General features: G+C 23.7%; 3 protein-coding genes, 1 long non-coding RNA gene and 1 other non-coding gene across 5 annotated transcripts in view; 3 read left to right on the plus strand and 2 right to left on the minus strand.

The window, feature by feature from the left end:
* The window catches only part of LOC122848503, a 31,493-nt gene extending 14,045 nt beyond the window's left edge, over positions 1-17,448 (plus strand). Inside the window, exon 3 of the long non-coding RNA XR_006373462.1 lies at positions 17,329-17,448. This is a non-coding gene — a long non-coding RNA (uncharacterized LOC122848503). The remainder of the gene's footprint in view (positions 1-17,328) is intronic.
* Positions 543-2,779, plus strand: LOC122848501. Its single transcript, XM_044146596.1, has 6 exons — positions 543-1,204; positions 1,284-1,467; positions 1,552-1,769; positions 1,857-2,051; positions 2,127-2,363; positions 2,436-2,779. Exons 1-6 carry the CDS (start codon positions 1,196-1,198, stop codon positions 2,574-2,576), a joined length of 984 nt encoding a protein of 327 aa, XP_044002531.1. The 5' UTR covers positions 543-1,195; the 3' UTR covers positions 2,577-2,779.
* On the minus strand, positions 2,352-9,221 carry LOC122848499 (linear gramicidin synthase subunit C). The gene is made up of 11 exons (XM_044146594.1): positions 8,787-9,221; positions 7,275-7,407; positions 6,925-7,197; positions 6,145-6,527; positions 6,010-6,072; positions 5,731-5,941; positions 5,481-5,648; positions 4,378-4,574; positions 3,734-4,293; positions 3,209-3,662; positions 2,352-3,117 (listed from the first exon to the last, which is right to left on the minus strand). The coding sequence occupies exons 2-11, from the start codon at positions 7,405-7,407 to the stop codon at positions 2,977-2,979; spliced, it is 2,583 nt and encodes an 860-aa protein (XP_044002529.1). The 5' UTR covers positions 8,787-9,221; the 3' UTR covers positions 2,352-2,976.
* Positions 11,269-14,696, minus strand: LOC122848500. The gene is made up of 6 exons (XM_044146595.1): positions 13,874-14,696; positions 13,391-13,801; positions 13,150-13,303; positions 12,740-12,892; positions 12,163-12,646; positions 11,269-12,066 (listed from the first exon to the last, which is right to left on the minus strand). The coding sequence occupies exons 1-6, from the start codon at positions 14,088-14,090 to the stop codon at positions 11,809-11,811; spliced, it is 1,677 nt and encodes a 558-aa protein (XP_044002530.1). The 5' UTR covers positions 14,091-14,696; the 3' UTR covers positions 11,269-11,808.
* Trnad-guc lies at positions 13,003-13,074 on the plus strand. The gene has a single exon. It is a non-coding gene; the product is annotated as a tRNA-Asp (tRNA).
* Positions 17,449-21,615: the final 4,167 nt, after the last annotated feature.

Here is a 21,615-nt window from a genome sequence, read left to right on the forward strand (position 1 = left end):
CCCTTTTAATATTTATTACAAATATAGGCCGATATTTTTTTTTTTTTCACTTGAAATATATAAAATTTAAATAATAATATTGTTGCATAGTTGTATTAAAATATTTTTTAATTCTAGATTAACATACTTTGTTAAAAAAACATTTGTTGAATAATTACCACCTGCTATTTAATTTAACTTTTCTATAAATTAAATTAATGATGAATAAATAAATTTCATTTTATTGGTTCATCACGAAAATTCATTTGAAAAAATAATATATTATTATAATTATGTAACTGGTGTAATTGATACACGTGTGTGTTACCATATTACAAATCAGAGAAATTGTACACTCTTTTGCAATGAAATTTGCAAGCAGGTTTAAACATACTCAACTACTGATTGAATGATTGAAACAAGAATAAATCATATTTTATGTTACATAAAATTGTACAGGCTGTAAAATTTTTCAAGGTCTCTTTTATACTTGTGCTTATAATTATTCATAAACTGTAAATATTATCTTGATTTTGTGATTTTCTTTTCCTCGAGTTCAACTCAGTGTAAATGACATTTGACAGTGGATAATAATTGTTTTTTTTTTTATTTATTTTTAATTTAAAATAAATATTACTTAAAAATATATTCATTTGTGTTTTTTGTAGTATAAAATAACTGCACTTTTATATATTTCTATAAATTAAAAATAATATTTTTTTGTTCTTATCTACATAGATATCTCATTTAATTTTTTTTTTTTTGTCTCTTGCACACAATTTGTCTATTAGAGCTTACTATTTCTATTTAGTACGTGGCTAAATAGAAATAAATTTAGAACGTATGCGTCATATAATTCACGAGTATAGTTTTAAGTCTTTTTCGACCAAGCATTTATACATTAACAGATAAAAAGGGACTCAATAGACCAACTAGCACGAAAAAAGAAAAAAAAAAAAAAGATAAGAAACTTTTAGATATTTTATTATTATTTTATTATATATCTAAAAATAAAAACCAATGTATTTAAGTTTTGTCATGTATCAAGAAATGTTTCACGATAAATATATTTGAAACGTAAATAAATAATCAAAAATAAATGAACGTTCAATGTGGTGTCATCGAGTGAAAAATTTACCAAACATTTTCATAAATTGTGAATTGAAAAAAGTGAACAAATACATCAAGAAGTTTAATATAATAAAATTTAATAAAAATGTCAAACGTGCGTATATATTTTTTATTAATTTAATAAAATAAATAATAACATTAAAATTTAATAATTAATATATTCTTTTTCGTAGCCAAATATTTTTTTTACATCAAGAAGTAGCAGAAATTTTTGGAGAAAAAAAACAGCTTTAATTTTCCTCATTTGCTGTTTACTAAGTACAATATTTATCATGCAATTTTTTTACAATTCACCATCATCAATGATAAATTTTAATGACAATGATGACAGGCTATCTTTTGACATGTTTAATCCAGGTAAAAATGAGTTAATTATATGTAAAATGAATTAATATATTTTTAAAATTATTTTAACCTTAAATTTTATTTTATTTTATATAGAATTGAACCGATTTTTCAATCAAACAGACAAAAAATGGTACAACAAAAAAGATATTTCCATGTTTGATGTAAAATTGCTCAAAGAAATTCGCAATAATTGGATAATAAGTAAATTTATCAATGAAAATATTCATTCATATTTGAATCTGGCAGAACCTGATATTATTGAGCAGTCTATGGGTCAAGCACAAATAATTAAAAAAATATTTAATAACAAGGTTATTTAAAATTTTTTTGTTGGTTAAAAAAAAAAAAATACAATTGATTATTTATTTAATTGTTTTATTTATTTTTTGTTTAAATAGACAAATGGATTTTTTATCGAGTGTGGAGCATATGATGGAGAAACTCGTAGCAACACTTTGAGCCTGGAACGATCACTTGGCTGGACTGGTCTTTTGATTGAAGCAGATCCAATAAATTTTCGTAAAATGTTAAAGAAAAAACGAAGATCTCATTTGTCACCTACGTGTCTTAGCACTCAGCCCTATCCTATGAGTGTAAATATATAAATTTTTTAAAATTACATTCTTTTTTTTTTTTGCATGTTTATTAATGATTAAAAATATTTATAGGTTTCATTTTTAATGGCAAATAATATTGGTCGTATTCATAATTCAAGTGAAAATAATTCTGAAAAAAATACAATGGATCGTGCTCATCATGGAATTCACGTGGGTGTTCAATGTTTTCCTTTGGCATCATATATTGCAGCACTTGAAATAAAAACAGTTGATTATTTTAGCTTGGATATTGAGGGAGATGAAATGAGTATTCTCAAGACAATACCATTCAATCTAGTAGATATAAAGGTAAATTAATGCACACATTTTTTATTACAATTATTAGAATAACACTAATGTTTTACTTTTTATTTTTTAAAGACACTATCAGTTGAATTTACTCATGCTGAAAATGATCGTCAAGAAATGATTGATTACATGAAATTACAAGGATACTATGTCCACAGTTTAGTAACACATCCAAATAATTTGGCAAATGATTTTATATTTGTCAAATCATAATTATATGGTAAACACTATTTTAATTATTAAATATCAGTTAATTATTTTCATTCAGGTTTTCAAGCTACTAGTTTTGTTTATCGTTAAAACATTGACTGAATTTTGAAAAAAAAAAAAACATTCCTTTTTGTTGTATTATTATTATATTGTAATTATTATAAAGTTTGTATTTAAACTCAATAAATTTGTTTTTTTTTTTATAATAATAATGTATATACCAACTAGAAAAAAATATCAATTATTTAATTAAATTGTAAATGCTTATGTTAAACTATTCAACAACGCTGGTAAATAATCTAAGGATGTTGTTTCCATTTATCTTTGAGTGGAAATATATACAAATTATTTACAATTAGCGTTTGTTTTAAATGATTGGGTTTTATTTATAATAAAATTAAATTTAATTGACTTTTTTCCAAGAACAAAGTGCACGTTGATCGTCTGAAGCAAGACCAAACGGTTTTGTACCATCAGGAGCAACGTATTTGTTAACTTGATAATCCAAAAGTACCTCATAACCGTAAACGTCAATATCCAGTTGCTAAAAAATATTTTAAAATAATTAAATAATGTACAATTAACAATATAAATATATTTTTTTTAATTTATATATTTATAAATAGTTGTCATACCTGTGTCAATGGACTCGTATTAGTTGTAAAAATTCCTTCAAAGCCTTTTCTACGTGTCAAAGCAAGACACTCATTTTCCATTTCATTAATAACAATGACATTTTCTGCAGGACTTAAATCAGCATTTGTTGCCATCATAAAACTATGTAAAACTTTTCCCTTACCACGTGGTAATTTTGTTTCTCTTATTGGACATTCAAGATATTCCAAAAAATCAAATACAATTATTAGCTTTGATTTGATATCACAAACTGGCTCATCCCATGTATCAAAATTTAATGAAGCACCAAGTAATTTTTTTTCAGCATCTGCTGATCTTACAACAAAACTAAATCCTTTTTCCACAAGAGGATCCCAAAGTTCATCCATTAAATCATAATAATCACTTAGCTCAATATCTGGAGCAAGCCATCTTTCTAAATCTGCTTTTGCATAAAAACTGTCAGCTACAATTCTACAAAAATTAAAATAAAATATTTATAATTTATATTTATGATTTATTTTAATCTTTATAATTTTACTTACCTAGATACTTCAGCTTTATGTGAATGTTGAAATGGTTCAATGAAAAATTTTGGTTTTTCCGAGGTATCATTACTGTCTTGATTTTTTGAACAAATTGTCATTTTAAGCAAAATATCTTTCATATTTTTAGCTGTTAAAAAATCAGTTATTCCAACTTGATATCCTTGATCTTGTAATTTTGTAACAGTATAAATTGAATTCAATGAATTACCACCTAATTCATAAAAATTTGAATTAATATTAACTATGGATCTTGAACTTTTTCCAATAACTGATGCCACTGTTGGAAAAAGTACTTTTGCTTGTTCCAATAAACTCTCAGGAACACCAGTATAATTACAATCAATTTTTTCATTATTATTGTTATCTTGAAAACTTGAATTTTCATACATTTTTAATAATGTTTGTCTGTCAGTTTTGCCATTTATCAATAGTGGAATATTGTCAATGACAATTACTTGTGGTATCATATATGGTGGTAATTTAGTTTGCAAATAATCTTCAATTTGTAAACCTGATAATGAAGTATCTGATTTTGCAGTAACAAATGCAATTAAAGCCTAGCGAAAAAAAAAAACATTTACATTAAAAATTTTGATAAAGTATTTTTATTTAATTTTGAAATAAATTATTAAAAAATATACCTGTGATAATTCACCAGGTTTGTAGCAAAGAACAATTGCTTTATCTACGGCTGGAGCTGAAGCAACTGATTTTTCAACTTCAGCAAGATCTACTCGATGTCCTCGAATTTTTATTTGTGAATCTGTACGACCCTCGTAGATTATGGTACCCTTGATGATTCTCGCATAATCTCCAGTTCGATATATTGTTGAATACTCTGATTTTATAAAAAATCAAAAAAAAAAAAAAATGTAGGTTGATTAATAAAAAAAAAATTTATTTCGTATTACTTTACAATGTACAAAAAAAAATAAAATAAAAAAAACCTTGATTATTCAAATGATTTGAATAATATATTAATAATATTCTGTTAACGATAAAAATCATTAAATAGAACGTAATTAAAATAAATATTAAATCACTATTTCATGCCAATTATGTTGCTTGATACATTGTAGAACGCATTAGATATAAAATTTAATTCTGACACTTTTAATAACTCTTTTTTAATTTATATATTTTATTATTTCATGTGACAAGTTGTATTGATATTATTTTTATTATATATAAACGATATTTATTTCTCTTTCTATTTACATAAATATTACATTAATTTATTGCTATTTTTTTAAATGCAATTAAATGAATTGCAAAATAAATTTAATTGAGGATGTTAATAGCGATTTTTAATTATTTTTTTTAATTATTCAAATTATTGTTATGAATGACGCGTAAACGGGTAAGGTCGACGATCGAAAATGAGTGTTGAGTTTATAAGTCAAAGTGATTGTATGGGTTAATTGGTTGAACATATGAATAATTTAAAACTTTATTTTTCTTTTTTTTTTCTTTCATAGAACGGTATTATTATTTATGAGTTGATTATTCGAATAATTTAACATCATGTTTTAATTTTGACATGGCAATTTTGCGATGGCCATCTACTTGAAGGTGTGAGATATTTCTTTTGTAAGCTAATTTAATTTGTTTGTTTTAATTTATCATCGCTTCAACAAAATAGGTCTCGATTAATCAATTATACATGTTGTTTTATACTTGAGATGAATGAAAACATGAAAAAGTTTATAATAAAAAATAAAATAGAATATTAAAATTAATTTACCTGGGTCAATGGCATGAGGATTGTTGATAAATCTATAAGGATCTCTTCCTCGAATATATCCAGCAGCTAGATTACGACCTGCAACAACTAATTCACCAACTTCACCTTGGGGAACAAGCTGAAGGTCTTTATTGATCAGATAAATTATGCAGTTGTCTAGAGGTCGACCTGATGATACCATAAAAAAATTATTATATATTCTTGATAGAATTATAATTTAATGCGCTAGTAATTAATCATAATGTCTTACCAATTGGAACTTTATCCATGCCCTCAAGTTGATTGACACTATTTAAAAGATGATAAGTTACATCACCCATAACTTCAGTGCTACCATAAAAATTAGCAAGTGTATGACCAAATTTTTGAAATCTTTCAAAAAATTGTTTTGCCAAAATTGAAGGTAATGGCTCACCAGAACAAATCCAAAGTTTTAAATCTTGTAATATATTTGAATCATCCTTTAATAATTTATTTTTCAATTATTATAATATTCATTAAAAAATATATTGTTAGTAATTATATTTACCCTGAGACCAAAGTACATTAGCATCGATCGTAAAAGTGATGGTACCAAAACAAGTCTACGAATCTAGACAAACAAAAAATTGATCAATTCATTAGCAATTTTTTATTGACATATCATCACATATCAATGAAATACCTTATGTTTTTCAAGTGTATCAATAAATTTTTCTGGATCTTTAGTAACATGTTTTGGAACAACAACAAGTGTTTTTCCTTGTAGTAATGGTCCCCATATTTCTGGTGCACTATCAACAAATGTCAATGCTGTTTTAAATATACAACGTTCTTCATTTTTTTGATAAGGCAATTCACGCCATTGCCATTGCAATCGATTTAATAATGTTGCATGTGGAAGTCTGACACCTTTTGGCACACCAGTACTACCGGAAGTATACAAAACAATAGCCAGTTGTTCAGGATCATCTTTGTGATTGAGAGGCTCATTAGACTCGCTCTTCGATTTTTCCCATAGTTCGTTATATGTTACAGTAGGTGTTTCCTCATAAATTGACTTGTTGCCTTTGAAATAAATAAAAAAAATTTATTTCTATTCATTATGTAGATTTAAAATGTGACAATCAAATGTTGCAATAAATAATTACTATATGAAAAGTTAATAAAAAATAGTATAATATAAATAAATAATTGTAATATTAATTTTTTATGCAAATAACTAATTGTTGAGGAGAGGAGAAGGGTAAAAAAAAATTTATCCTTGATGTTTAATCATAAATTTAACAGGAAGTGGCTTCCCTTGTATTAATTTTTTCGACTTATTAAAATAATATCACTCAGGGTTAAAAATATGCTCTACATCTTATTAAGAATAATCAAGGACTTATTCATTGCTTCCATTTACGTTTAGTTATATATTGTTGATAATTTATTTATTTATTATTTTTTCCGTATAATTTACCTCCGTCAATAATGACAATAAGTGGTTCAGATTCAACGAGGATATGCTTAACTCTTGATTCTGGAAACTCAACGTCCAATGGCAAATATGCCATACCGGATTTTAAAATTGATAGCAAAGTTATTGGAAGATAATGAGATGGTTTCATGGAAACAGCAACAATTGAATCACCATTGTCACGTGGTTTGCAAAAATTACGAAGTGTACGAGCAATTTTATTTGTCATTATTTCTAATTCTTGATATGAAACTTGATGTTCCATTCCATTGTCATCTAAATAATAAATACAAAAAAAAAAAAATTAATAACAATTAGAAAAAATAAAAAACAACAACAACTTTGTGACTTACCATCATAAATAATTGCAATTTCATTTGAATAATTTGCCTGAATGTTCATAAAAATTTGATGAACAAGTGCATTGGCTTCTCTTCTGTCGATATTTTTTCCTTTCAATAGCGACTGTTGCTGAAGTGAACCCATCTAATTAACAATTGCAAAATTAATAAATAATCTGCACATTCAATCTCAGTGTGCATGTAAAGTTTTTAAATTTTATTTGTGTATTTATTATTTATATTTTTTAATAACATATGTAAGACCGGTTTTAATTTTTTTCTCATTGACATACACCCGGGTCATTTTGATGGAACGAGTCACCTTGTTTTGGTGAAATCAAAACTTTGTAGTAAGGCTAAGGATTACATGGCCTTCATCCATGTCCTACGTCATGGCTTTTTTGAAAAATTATTAAATTTTAAAACACAATAACAATATTTAAAAAAAAATTAAAATAATACATTTAACAAAACTAAAATAGTCAACTATTTTATAATGTTTATTTATTTATTTATTTTCTAGTACAAAACAAATTACGATAATAAAAAAAAGAGAAAAAAATATTGCATAAATTGGTGTCAAATATAAGAGTGCTGTAAAATTTTCTATATGTATGATGTTGCAATGAAATACTTGTGAAATAATTGAAACTTTCATTGAATAGAGGTACATTGCAATATCTTAATTATTATTATTTTTATTAATATATATTTTTTCTAATTATACTAGTGTCAAGTCATTAATGATTAATAACTTGATTGATACTTTAGTGGCTTGTAAAATTATGTATCATGACTAATCAGATGTTAATTTGCAAAATAGTGAATTACTTTTTTTTTTTTTTTTTATAACAAGATTTAATTTATGCTCTTATCGTGAATATTATTTAAATATTATTTATATACATGTATGTATATCTAAAAATATATTTGACCGATTGATGTTTACTGAGGAGTGTATCGAACTCAATATACACGGGATTCCCCCGGGATATTTTCTCATGACGTACATTCTCTTGGAAATGTTTAAACTGGCTATTAATTTTTATCTCGAGTTATCTTTTTTTAAACTGTAAAAAACAAAAAAAATAAATAAAAAAAATAACAGGACAACTGAGTCAGTATCAAAGTAGGATTGTGAAATTTTTTTGTGTCGAAACAGGTGTGTTTATTTTTTATTTTTTAAAATACTTGAATGACCTGCATGAAAATGTAATGATTTGTATTTTTTTTATATCTGCAGTTATGTTTAACATAACTTCAATGTATTCATACAATTAAATCTTGTGAGTACCGACCTCAAATAAAGAGACATTGAAGGCAATTGAAGAAAGTTTGCAAAACTTTCAATTGCCAAATAATAATTATGGCTCATAGACAAATGTCACAATTAAATGTACAATGATATTTTTTTATTTTTATTTCATATATGATAATTATTTTTAAATTAACTTGAATTTCATAATATTTATCTAGGTTTAATAATAAAATTATTTAAATTTAATTTTTTTTTAATCTACCGACCTTTATTTCAGTAAATGTGAATAGTAATTTGTAGAAATTATAGTGTGATTCGGTTGACTGAACTCGAATAAAATGACACACTCACACGTTTATATTTTCATGAAACTTTCTTAATACAAAAAAATACAATATCTTTGTTAAATCAATTAATTTTAATAATTAAAATTTTCATTTTGCACTTTAAATTAATATTGTTTAATCACTTTTTTTTAAATAAAAAACTAAACACGCTTTGTTTTTTTATACCAAAAAAAACAATTAAAAAAAAATACCACAAAACACCTTTCACAAATTATTCTTTTTTCTATCGTACATTCACTTTTCCTTTTTTCAATAAAAAACATTAAGCAAAAAAAAAAAAAAAATTTAAATCCGATAATTCGGGAACAAGTTAGTTTTATTCAAGTCGCTTGTCGGGAACTGAGTGTCTGTTTTTAACTTCGTGGGGCAAGCTTTTATATCAATCTCGCTTCAAAGAGAACCCGGGATCGTTCACCGCTATTGTCCTTCTACGACTAACTTTTTGTTTTATTTGTTATAGTTATCATCTTTTTCATAGGTCATTAATACATCTCATTTAAAAAAATATATATTGATTTAAAAATTATTTCTAATAAAACAATTAATCAATATAAATAAATAATAAAATAATAAATCTGACCTAAAAATAGACACTGGTATCATCCTATTTTTTATATAATCAATTATTTTTAATTCTATATGGACTATTTCAAATAGTCACGAGTTTTTTTTCTTAATGAATATAATATTTGCTTAGAAAAAAATATTGTAGCCTTGTGTTGTCAAAAATAAAATACAATTTAGAAGCAATGTTTAGCGAATAAACAAGCTCCAATTATTCAATTTATATTTGCTCTGAATTCAATAAGTATACATCAAAGTTCACGAGGGCTCTGATCCTCTGAATAACCAAAGTCATTAAGTGAAGGTCATAAATTATTTACTTGTTTTTTTTTATTGATAGGGAAAGCCTAATTTATTTTGCAAATAAATCACACGTAAATTTTTTAAAATCACAAATATAATTTGTACGTCGATTCCTGTTTTATAGATAAAAAAAATTACTTTTAATTTAATGAGTATATGAGTGTGCTTGGACTTTATAGATTACAAGTTACATTTACTATGAATTTATTTTATATTTGTGAAATATGCATATGTCAATGCTTCATAAATAATTAGTATTTTTTATAATTGTTAACTTATTTTATATTAAAACACTTGTGTTGTATTGAATAAATAATGAAAGCGTGGTAAAGTTTAAAAATCAATTGGACCATAACGTATATATACGCACATATAAAATGTCATGGTTCTTTGACATAGATAGACAATGTTAACGACCATTATGTTTAAGATTAAGTTATCATGATGATCCTTGTATTTAAATGCATTATGTTTATACATAAATATTTGTTGAATGAATTTTTTCAAGGTTGCACTATATATTATTTACAATTAATTTATTTATATTATACTACACTAGTACAATATAGAATAATTATAAATTTTTCATTAATTTAAAAATCATAATAAAATAATTTTTAATAATCAGATGAAAAATTATATATTTTTTTAAAGTTTAATTCATCATTAATGAAGAATTGGAAAATCCAAGTACTATTTAGCTTTTATTTATAATAAATATTGATGTTTATATATGACACAAGAATTTTATAGTTCATGATTTTCTAGGTGGAGGCATAGCCTCAAGATTTCTGCAAATATTGCTATAAAACAATCAAGGCATTTTAATAACCTTGATGTTAAATACTCAATTATGGAAATTATGTCCGGTATTTATGTATTAACAAATATTTAAAAAAAAAAAATATCAAGAACAAATATAAACAATTGCGATAAAATAAAACAAATTTTCCATGAAAAAAATAATTAGGAAAGAATAGAAATTGAATATTTTTTTTTTTTAAATTTCTATTTATGATTTTTTGACCTAAATTTGACCTAAATTTTGAATTTAATTTAAAGTAAATAATTATAATTAAATATATTTGATATAATAATATTTTTTTGGAGTCAAATATGAAGGGAGTAGTTAATTTATATCGTAATAAATTTTTAACTATATTTTACTAGTTACGTAAAGCCTCGATTGGTTGTATGATTGAGTCAAGTGACGAGAACAATAGGTAATAACCATTCAGTTATCTGTAACCCCGTTATGTTCGTTAACACGTCATATCCGTAGCACCTTCACATGCGCAATTTTTTTTTTCCTCCTATATTCATTGAGATATTTTTTTAAATATTTTTCTTTTGTGTCTATTCACTAATTAAAACCTGTGGAAGCTTCTTTGTAGTACCTTTTTTTGAAAATAAAACTATTAACTAAGGATTTGTGATGAATTTAATAATGAAAGCTATTCAAAAATTACATGCGTCAACAACAGTTTAATCAAAATATTTATGAGCAAGCTTATCAATTAATATATGATATAAATTAAATCAAATGGATTTTATTTTTTCAATAGCTTTGAATAATTAACCGTGGTTGTAAATAATAAAAAAGTTTTAAACACTTTGCTATTTACAGCCTACATATTATTTAATTAATGTTAATTGTCGGACAACTTGAAATTTGTTCAATAATCTCATATTTCTAAGATTATTTATTCATATATATTGATATTGTTTCTGGAATTATTTATTCATAATTGTAATAAATTAAAATATTGCATCATATTTTACAAGAAAGTGAATTTTTAATACTGATACAGATTATTGAACAAATTAATATTTATTTTTATTTTTATTTTTGTCAAACACAAGTTGTTAAATTTAAATCTCATAATAAATTGAAATGAACTTTCATGTTTATTATTTATTACACTGTTGCAAATTTATCTGACATCTGTAGAATTATTCAGGCATGGAAATTAACATCAAGTTTTACTGACATGTACATATAATTTTTTTTTTTTTTTATATAATCACAAGAATTTCCCACTCATCTAATTGAAAATTATAATTATTTTGTAACTCAAACACTTCTATCAGACTGGATGCTTCTGATGCTTTCTCTTTCTTTTCTTGGATTATCTCTACGTGGTCTTTGTGGTCTTGTTACTGATACTTGAAGCTCATTGTCACTTTCAACTCTTCTGAGACTTAAATCTCTAACAATTTGTCGTTTTTTAGATTTTGGAGTTTTTGGTACTTTTATATTTGTTACGACAACATACACAGCTAAAATACCAATAGTAAACATTGATATACCAATACCACCAACAGTAACAACCTAGAAAACAAAAAAAAAAAAAAAACATTTTCAATGATAAAATTAAATTTTTAAATTCTTATTCAACACATTGATTAAGTTAACAATTGAGCTGACCATTGACCACCATTCTTCATCAACATTGTCAAAAAAAACTTTGGCTATATCATCTTCATCATCATCATCATCATCCTCAGATGTTGATGCTTTATCAACACTTGTTGTTTTTGCACATCCAACTGTAATATCCTTACCTTTTGATATTAATTTTTTAAAAGATTTCGGTATCAATTCATCAGCAGAATCTAATGTATTATTTTCATCATTTTCATCATCATCATTATCATCGTTATTATTTTTTTTCACATCATCAAATTTAGAATTATTATTGTCATTATCATTTGGAATATTCCATTGAATTTTAGCATGATTTTTTCGTACTTTAACTTGACCTAATTTAGCAAATCTGTTATATTTCATAATTGATAAATCAAGAATTCTCGTTGTTGATGATAATTGTGCATTGTGTGTTGTAATTGTTGTGGCAATCATATTATTCCATTCTGTAGGGTTCACTTGTCCGTAACATTGTTTCTTAGCACTAAAATTTGCATTATTATATTTTTTATAATAAAATAAAATTTACATAAAATAAATAATTAAAATAATTATTATTTTGGTAAAGTATAATTACCATAGGGCCTCGAATGTTTTTGCATATATTTTAATTGCATCCTCAAGCCATCTTATGTCCCTGAGTTCTTCTCTATCATACTTACCAACGCCTTCATTGTTATTCCACCATTTTGAAGTTTCAACTTTTATTTCCAGGCCGTTGAATTCATTTCTTGAATAAAGAAAAATAATCAAGATTAAATTCTTATGATTCAACATACTGACTACTGTGAACAATATATTTTTTTTTTTTAAAGTGCTTAAGAATGTTCGGTACTGTAGTCTTCGATAGTATAGTGGTGAGTATCCCCGCCTGTCACGCGGGAGACCCGGGTTCAATTCCCGGTCGGAGAGATTACTTTTTGTTTCTCATCAAACTACTATTAATATTTTTTTTTTATTCTAAGTTTATTTATCAATACAGACTACCTTGTATCCTCCAACAATAAAACATTACTGTTGCTAGTATATTTATTGAGATATTTATCCAAATTTCCTTCACTTGCAATTAAAATTGTTGAATTTTGTATCTTTAAAATTTTTTCACTTGGTTTTCCAATGTAAACAATATGTGGAATTGAATCTGTCATAACGATTATAATAGAAATTATTAATCAAGCATATATGTATTTATTGAATTAAAATTGATATTATCGTGTTTAGTTTTTACCATCAAAATCTGAATCATAAATTGCAACACAAAGTCCTCTAGCAGTTGCTCCTGCTGTTATTTTTTTAGCAATATGTTGAATATCATTTTCATGATTTATACTTGACATAAGTGTAAATGATTTCCATTTTAATGCTTCTATTACTTCTAAAACTCCTTGCACAATAAAAGAATCAGATTCTCTGCTTAAATGATGCACATAAGGACCAACTGTAGCTGTTTTGACAATATGAGGAATATTCAATGTTGATGTTATTTTTTGTACAGCATCAATGTTTGCTGTAGCTTCAGGTCCAATTATTCCCAAATAATTTGGTGGTCGAAGACAATTTGTGTCAGACCAAACTAATGCTTTCATTGCAGCTTTTAATGTTCCAGTTATACTTCCACAAGTATCTAAGACTGATAATTCTGAAATAATCATTAAATTTATTTTTTTTTCCTTTCGAACAAATATAATATATCTATAAACAAAATATTTACCAAGCTTATAATTAGATCTATTATTGTGCTGTTCAGCAAGATATTTTGCTGCTTCAAATAACATCACACCTTTATTTAAAACTTTTTCACACGAAGCATCATCATGAACACTCAATAAAAATGTTATTTGTCCTTTTTTACTGCATTCAGTGCGTCCACCACATGTGCATGCAGCTGTTATGGAAAGAACCAGTAACCAGATACTTGTTTTTCCCATTTTGATTAATTTTATTTCACAATAAAAAGCTCGTATCAAGTAATCATTCCATTTGACTTTTTATAAATCCATTAAATAATTATTTATAAGTTAATTTTAATCAATTAAACTTCACTTTAATAACCAATATTGTCTGTGATCTTGAAAACTTTTAACTTTACGAGTTGTAAGGTCTTGCTCTTCAACTAAGATTATGAACTTTGTTACAAGGTACTTTAATATTTTATAGTGAAGCCTCTGTTGCGTATATAATGTACTTGTAAGGTTTTAACTAAGGCTTGTAACTACTCATCCATCAAACCTTTTTTTTTTTTTTTTTATTTTTAATTGGCTATTACAAAAAAAATCGCAAAAATCAATTGTTAGTGATTTTTGTTTATTTTAATATTTTATTTTAAAACACTGTCATTTAATTACAATATTTTATTGCAATCTTTGCTGAGCATTGAATTTTTTATTTTATTTATTTTTAAATAAAACATTAAATGCCTTGTATTGATCTTTTATTATTGTATTAAACTGAGACAAACCTGACATTGACCTAACTTTCGAATTCAATGTACAGTAAGTTTGTTTCAATAATACAGAATTCAAAAAAAAAAAAAATATCAGATAAAAAATAGTATTTATATTGTTTATATTTAATATCATCATGATTATATAAATAATATGATTTTTGTAAATTATAAATATAGTCCTCGAGCTTTGCTGATATGAAGCTTCATCGACTTAACATTAACAATTCATTAAAAATCCAATTTAAATATAATCAATATATGCCGGCCTTCTATTTTTTATATTTATAAATGATTCATTTTTTTTTTTTAATATTATTAAATTTGTTTTTTTATCGTATAATATTTTCAATTTTTTTATAGTTTATTTATTAATTCTTTATATTAATATATTCAAAGCAATTTATACCATTCAACTTTATTTCAAATTAAAAAAATTTAACGAGCAAATATTGAAACTTTAATAAATTATCAAGTTTTATATTTTTATCCTTTTTAAAACTTCACCTAGTTTAATTTATATATGTTTATAATTATCGGCTTTTCAAACATATAAATGTAACCAGTTTTATATTTTATGCAATATACATTATATTGATGCCATTCAGTTGATTTTTATTACATGAACAATTAATCGAACGTGGTATAAACTTTGAATTTTCAACATTTAAAACGGTTCATGTTTGTTTTAGTTTTACAGTTGAAAAAAAATAATATGTTTTTATAGAAAATAGTCAATCCTTAATGGCTTTTAATTTTTTTTCTTTAAAAAAAAAATAAAGACGTTTTATGGAAGATGTTTCAAACTGGTATTGACTATTTTGTTCTTTTCTATGATTCAAGATGTTTAGAATTCTTTTGCTTTCAAACTGACACTTTGAGAATAAATATTAGTGTCAAATTAACATTTCAATAAATAATCTAGAGATCATGTTTATAATTCAAATACGTATTTCTTTTTATTATAAAAATATGTATATCTATATAATTAGGTTGACATTTACAAAGTTTTCTAATACATTTAGTAAGTCGATCTTTTTTTAACATGAAATTTAGTCATTTTTTTTTTCATCAATTGTACTCTCGAAATATTGAAATACATGACCTTGTAGTTGGCTTTCTATCAAGTTCTTAATGTAATTGTTGTACCATGAAGTTGACGATTACATCACTCCATAGTCAAATCACGTTTAGGCAATTTAAATTTTATTATTTTTTTATCTTCTTGTATCTGGTTTATCATGGTTCTGATTTGGAGAGTGGTCTGCTTTTTTTGATTTTTAATTGATGTTATTTCAATTACAAATAATTGTCTTCTTGTAAAAAATCCAATAATTTTCAAATCATTTAATAATTTATTCTCACTTAAAAATTTAGATAATATTATTATTCACCAAACACTTAATTTTATTGTCATCAACGTTCAATAGGTTTCACATTTCACGGCTTAAATAAACTTGAAATGTCAAGGAAATCAATGACATTTATATATTTAAATCAGAATTATTACGATGATGGTTATCATAGAAAATTAATAATTCAACTAAACTTTTTTTCATTATAAATGAAAACTATAAAATATTTTCAAGTTAAAAAATTAAATTTATTCATATTAAAATTTTTAAATTTAATATAAAAATTATTCTATAAAATTTTGTAAATAATTATAATATATTATTTTTAAAAATTTAATATAATTATTTTAACAATAAATGGCTATTCAGATGTCTATACTGCCAGCAATTGATAAATATTTCAAGTATATAATTTTGAATATTTTTTATGTATCAGCAAGTACCGCACTCTCACGTATTACAGTAGCAAGTATAAATTTAAATATTTACTTAATCATATGAAGCATAAATTATACCACTAAGTAGACCATTAAATTATCATAATAGCTGTAAATATATTTTTTTTAAATGAAGGCTCATTAAACACAATAAAATACACACAAGTACAAATGACTATACTCATTATTATGATAAAAATAAAAATATCATTTAAAAAAAAAAATGCATAAATCATACTATTAGCAAAAAACAAATTCTATTGATAATATGTATAATTTCTTGACCAAAAAGAAAAAAAAAAAAAAACAAAATGATTAAAACATGCGTAGAATATAATAATTAAAAAATAATTAAATAAAAAAGTTAAAATTAATCTCAGTAAATTTATAAATGAAGAAATAAAATTTAATTTAAATTGTTCGAGTAATTCTGATTAATTAATCAATTGCAAAAATCAATAAACTGTTTGTTTCAATTTCTGGTGTTCCAGTAGGACACTGACCACACCATCATGTTTCACTGCAAGCCGCATAAATTTAATTTCATCGCGAAATCCAGTACTCGTTATTTTTATTTATTTTTATTTCATTTACTTTTCTTTTTTTTTCCCTCAAGTTTGGGTATCATGTCAACATTAATCATTGACTCTGTTACCTGTTTAATATCCTTTGATTTATAAACAATGAACTCATTAACTTAATTACACAATTTTTTGTTATTTATCTTTTTCATTTTACTTATTAGCATGTTGTCTTCATGTCCATGTCTCATTAACGTCATTATATTCAAATTCCAATTTGTTTTTTATTTTTACATCGACAAGATATCAGTGTACAAAAATATATTTATTTACAAGAAATGTATGTCACTGTTTACTTGTAAATTTAATTTATAAATTCAATTATTTTTGTATTTTTTGTATTGTTACAGGCTTGATATGAGTTGACCAGTTTATGTGGGTTTATGGCAATGGATAGGTCTAGACTACATTCAACAATAATGCGGACATTTGGACAATAAGTAAGTAATAACAATAATCATAGAAAAACAAAAAAAAATATACATAAAATAATGCATTAGTATTTTTTTTTATTTTTATTTAATTATGTCGTTCAATGATTTATTTTTGTTTGATGAATGAGAGTTATAATTCTCAGTGGTTAATTTAAAGACTAATTGATAAATCGAAAATTCGCGTCACGTTTTTACAACAGCGTTGGTAATAAGTTGCTATCTCTCTAGTTGTTTATATATATATGTAAAATATACTCCAATTAAATGATGATCAACGACTTTAAGTCATTTGCACATGGATGTGTTTTAATTTAAAAATGAAAAAAAAAATTTAATATATTTTTACAGGCTCTGATTAAATTTATTATTCAATATGAATTTTATTTTTACTAATCTATTTTATTATTTATTTATTTATTTATTTAACTATATTATAACCAACACAAAAAAATATAGATACATATTTTTTTTAGATATCTAAAAGAGAATTTTAAACAAGTTATATATTAAAAATCTAAAAATAATTTTTATTCACGTCTCTAAAATTTATATGACGTTGGTATATAAAAATTGTATTTTCAATTATTATTATTTTTTATTTGCTTATCGTATTATTTCTATTTTTAAATTATCTTTATGAAATTTTTTTAATTTATATTTTTACTTTTGGTTTTTATTAACTTCTACATATGGAATTAATTTTTTTTTTTAATAATTTGTTGCATTTAATAATTGTATATAATTTTGTTATATTTTTATGAAAAAAAAAGGTAATTTTTATTATATTTTTTGGAATAATATAAGAGTAATAATTTGATGGTTTTTATTGATGATTTTTCATAATAATTGTTATGATTGGTCTTGTGCCAGGTTCATTGATGAGATGACGTAAATATGTATGTATTTTTTAGCGGGTGCGGTATCTTTGTTTTTTCACTCATGATGATGTAGTTAACATGAACATAAACTGATGACTTAGTTTATTATCATTCGACAAAGAAACGTCAACAATAAAATATGCCAGTAAATTCAATCACGATGAAAAATGGCCATAAATTATAATATTAAAATTTGATTAGATAATTATTCAACATTAAAGACTGTAGTATCTAAACGAGTATCTTGTCTTTTTTTTTTTTGTAAATACATTTGACTTGCCTAAATTCATGAATTTAAAGTTTCAAAGAATTAAAACTTTTATGTTTTTTTTTCGTATTATCACTCTTGAATTTTTGATTCAGACATTTACAAGAAAATAAAAGTTAAAAAATAAAAGTTTATTTATCAAAGTAGATTCATATTAAAGTTGAAAACAAAAGTATATAATCGTTATCACTTTGATTCAACCGGAAACTTGCGATATCTGTGAACCTGTCCCGTATGAATTTAACGAAAAAAATACAATGAAAAAAAAAAATGCTAATTCACTTAGGAATTGGAAAGTACACAAACTATTTAATTTTTTTTTTTGTTAAATTATACTTAAGATTATAATAAACATTTTTTAATAAACTCACCCTTAATTTTTTTCTTCAAAAAATGACCTGCAAACCTTACAACTTGCAATTCGCGTGACAGTTATATGCACTAGATTTTTTAATTATTTTTCACTCAGTATAAGAAGCTGAAAAAAAATTTCAGCATACCTTTTATATAAAAAATGGCAAAATCAATTGGGTAAATAATATTTATCAGAAAAAAAGATCAAAATTTTTATTTCTTTCCCCTTAGATAATTATATTAAACAACCTTGATGACATGTTGTAAAATTATTAATACAAAATTGGATGAAAAAAAATTAACAGCTACATTAATTTGCGGAATTTAAATATTCACCAGTTGTTTAAATATCATTTTTAATTTCAAACAATTTACAAAAACTTATTTATCAAACTCAAGGATACTTTAGCAAATTATTATTATTTAAAATAATTTTTTATTCAAATAACAAAATAAAAAATATGCAAATTTTTTAAAACAATTAATATTAAATATATATTTTCATTTAAAGTACTCACCAATTTACAAGGCAATTAAAATTAAGTATATTACAAAATCTTTTATTTTTCAATAAGAAAAATTATTAAAAAATTAAAAACTGATGATATCGATTCAATGATCACAGATGTACTAACATTGAAAAATAAAAAACATAATTACTAATCAAAAAAAAAAAAATTTTTCGATTCATTAAATATTCCACAGTAAATTTGCATAATTTTATATCAATACAATGATAATATTTTGTTATTCAAACAATCATTACTGACCTTCGAAATTAAAAAATAAAAATTAATTTAAAATTTGAATTGAATGGTTCAGTTTTAGTTTATCGATATTTTCCATCAAAGTTATTACATGATATAAAGCTCCAATACATTGGAAGCTTATCAATTAATACATTATATCACAAGCTCAAACAATTATTATCAGTGAAAGGTCATGCTTGCAAAATTATATCAATTATAAATTCCAAATTATTATTATTATTATTATTCAGATATACAAATGCCTTGAGCCATCAAAGGGATCCAGTCACTCGACGACGATTTTTGCATATTACTGAATAATTCATTATTATCGTGAGCCCTTAAATTTAAAAAATAAATTTATTATTATCATATTATTTGTTTTTTCATCTTTTAAATATACGTGAGCCATTTATTTTATTATTATTTTATATATATATATTTGTTTTTCATGAGTCAATAAGTTACTTTAGATATTATTCAATTGACCTATTTATTGTTGTCAATATCATCAACTTGATAAGCCGAAAAAAAAAAAACTTTTCACGCAAATAATTTTATTGACAATGTACATGAATTTGAATACATAAATAATATAAATTATATATTAATTTTTTTTTCATTACATAATGTTTTGAACAATTTATGATTTTATTTAAATTCGTTTTTTTTTGTTCAAATTTGCTAGAAAGAAAATAATTTTTTGACGGCGTTTTTTTTTTATTTAATTTTTTTTTCATTTTGTTGGATGAATTGTTGTTAGATTTTACAATAATACACATGGAGATTGTTCGTCTTCAAACAGGTGGAGATATTAATGCGCCTGCGCTAAAATAAAATCCTTGTATCAAAGCCAAAACTTGGCACGAACAGAACAACGCGTCTCAGTGTACCGTCACAATTCACGCGTGAACATCCAAACTTACCCTTTGAAAAATTTAAAAATAATTATTAATAATAATTATTTTTAATTACAAACGAACGAATCTAATTTTTAGTGAACGCGGCGATTTGAAAAATTTATTTTTTCAAATTGAGCTTTTATTTTTAAATCTCGTGTTATAAAATTTCGAAAAAAAAAAATAAAACAGTCACGTGTTTTTTAAATTTTTAAAAGTAGTAATGAATGTTTTTTTTTTTTTAATTTTTTTTCATTATAATAAATAGAATAGGTATCTAGTAGTTGCTTAAATTAATGAAAAAAAAATGTGTAAAATTTCAGTGTCAGTATTATTAACAAAGCAAATAATTAATATAAATTAATAATTATTTATTAATATATAAAAAAAATGTTTCATTTTCAAATGTGTTTATCTGTTATTTTCAATAAGTGTAATAATAATTATCGAAGAAGAATAAGAAGATTGCCAAGTCGTTAACAATAAATTCAATGAAAAAAGAAAAAAAAAATACAAAACAATGGCAAGTTCTTTTTCATTATTAAATTTTTATATTTTTAGGTGTGACTTGATAGTTATTTTGTCATACCGGAAACAATATTTATCAAAGGGTTTTTTAAAAAATATATAAAAAATAATAATTGATAAGAATTATTATCTTAATATCGTGATAAAAAAAAGAAAAAATAAAAAAATAAAAACAATAATATAAAGCAAATAAATAACACAAATATTTTCATGATAATTATCTAGTAAAAACGAGTTATCGTCAATGAGAAATAAATTAATATACAAAATCAATATGTTGGCATGAAAATGAAAATTACAATTAAACGATATCAATAAATTAACGTTAAATAAAAATTAATGATAGTGTAATAACTATCAAGTCATGACCTAAATAACAATCGAGTTCATTCAAATTTTAATATTAATAATAAATCTAATATTTATAATAAGTACTATTTGATGATATATATTCAATGATGATCAATTGATTTAAAAAAAAAAAAAAAAACTCAATAATTTCATGACTGGGTATTGAATTACGAATA

This window comes from Aphidius gifuensis, linkage group LG2 (genome assembly GCF_014905175.1).
Source record: "Aphidius gifuensis isolate YNYX2018 linkage group LG2, ASM1490517v1, whole genome shotgun sequence".
NCBI lineage: Eukaryota > Metazoa > Arthropoda > Insecta > Hymenoptera > Braconidae > Aphidius > Aphidius gifuensis.

Excerpts from the sequence above, each read along its gene's own strand:
- LOC122848501 (XM_044146596.1), top strand. Across the intron at positions 1,770-1,856 it reads AAAAAATATTTAATAACAAG|ACAAATGGATTTTTTATCGA; the intron begins GTTATTTAAAAT and ends TTGTTTAAATAG. Across the intron at positions 2,052-2,126 it reads CTCAGCCCTATCCTATGAGT|GTTTCATTTTTAATGGCAAA; the intron begins GTAAATATATAA and ends AAATATTTATAG.
- LOC122848499 (XM_044146594.1), bottom strand. The coding sequence starts at position 7,407 with ATGGGTTCACTTCAGCAACAGTCGCTATTGAAAGGAAAAAATATCGAC. Across the intron at positions 5,942-6,009 it reads TAATGTACTTTGGTCTCAGG|GATGATTCAAATATATTACA; the intron begins GTAAATATAATT and ends AAATTATTAAAG. Across the intron at positions 4,575-5,480 it reads TCCTCATGCCATTGACCCAG|AGTATTCAACAATATATCGA; the intron begins GTAAATTAATTT and ends TTATAAAATCAG.
- LOC122848500 (XM_044146595.1), bottom strand. The coding sequence starts at position 14,090 with ATGGGAAAAACAAGTATCTGGTTACTGGTTCTTTCCATAACAGCTGCA. Across the intron at positions 13,802-13,873 it reads TAGATCTAATTATAAGCTTG|AATTATCAGTCTTAGATACT; the intron begins GTAAATATTTTG and ends TGATTATTTCAG. Across the intron at positions 13,304-13,390 it reads TTATGATTCAGATTTTGATG|ATTCAATTCCACATATTGTT; the intron begins GTAAAAACTAAA and ends TCGTTATGACAG.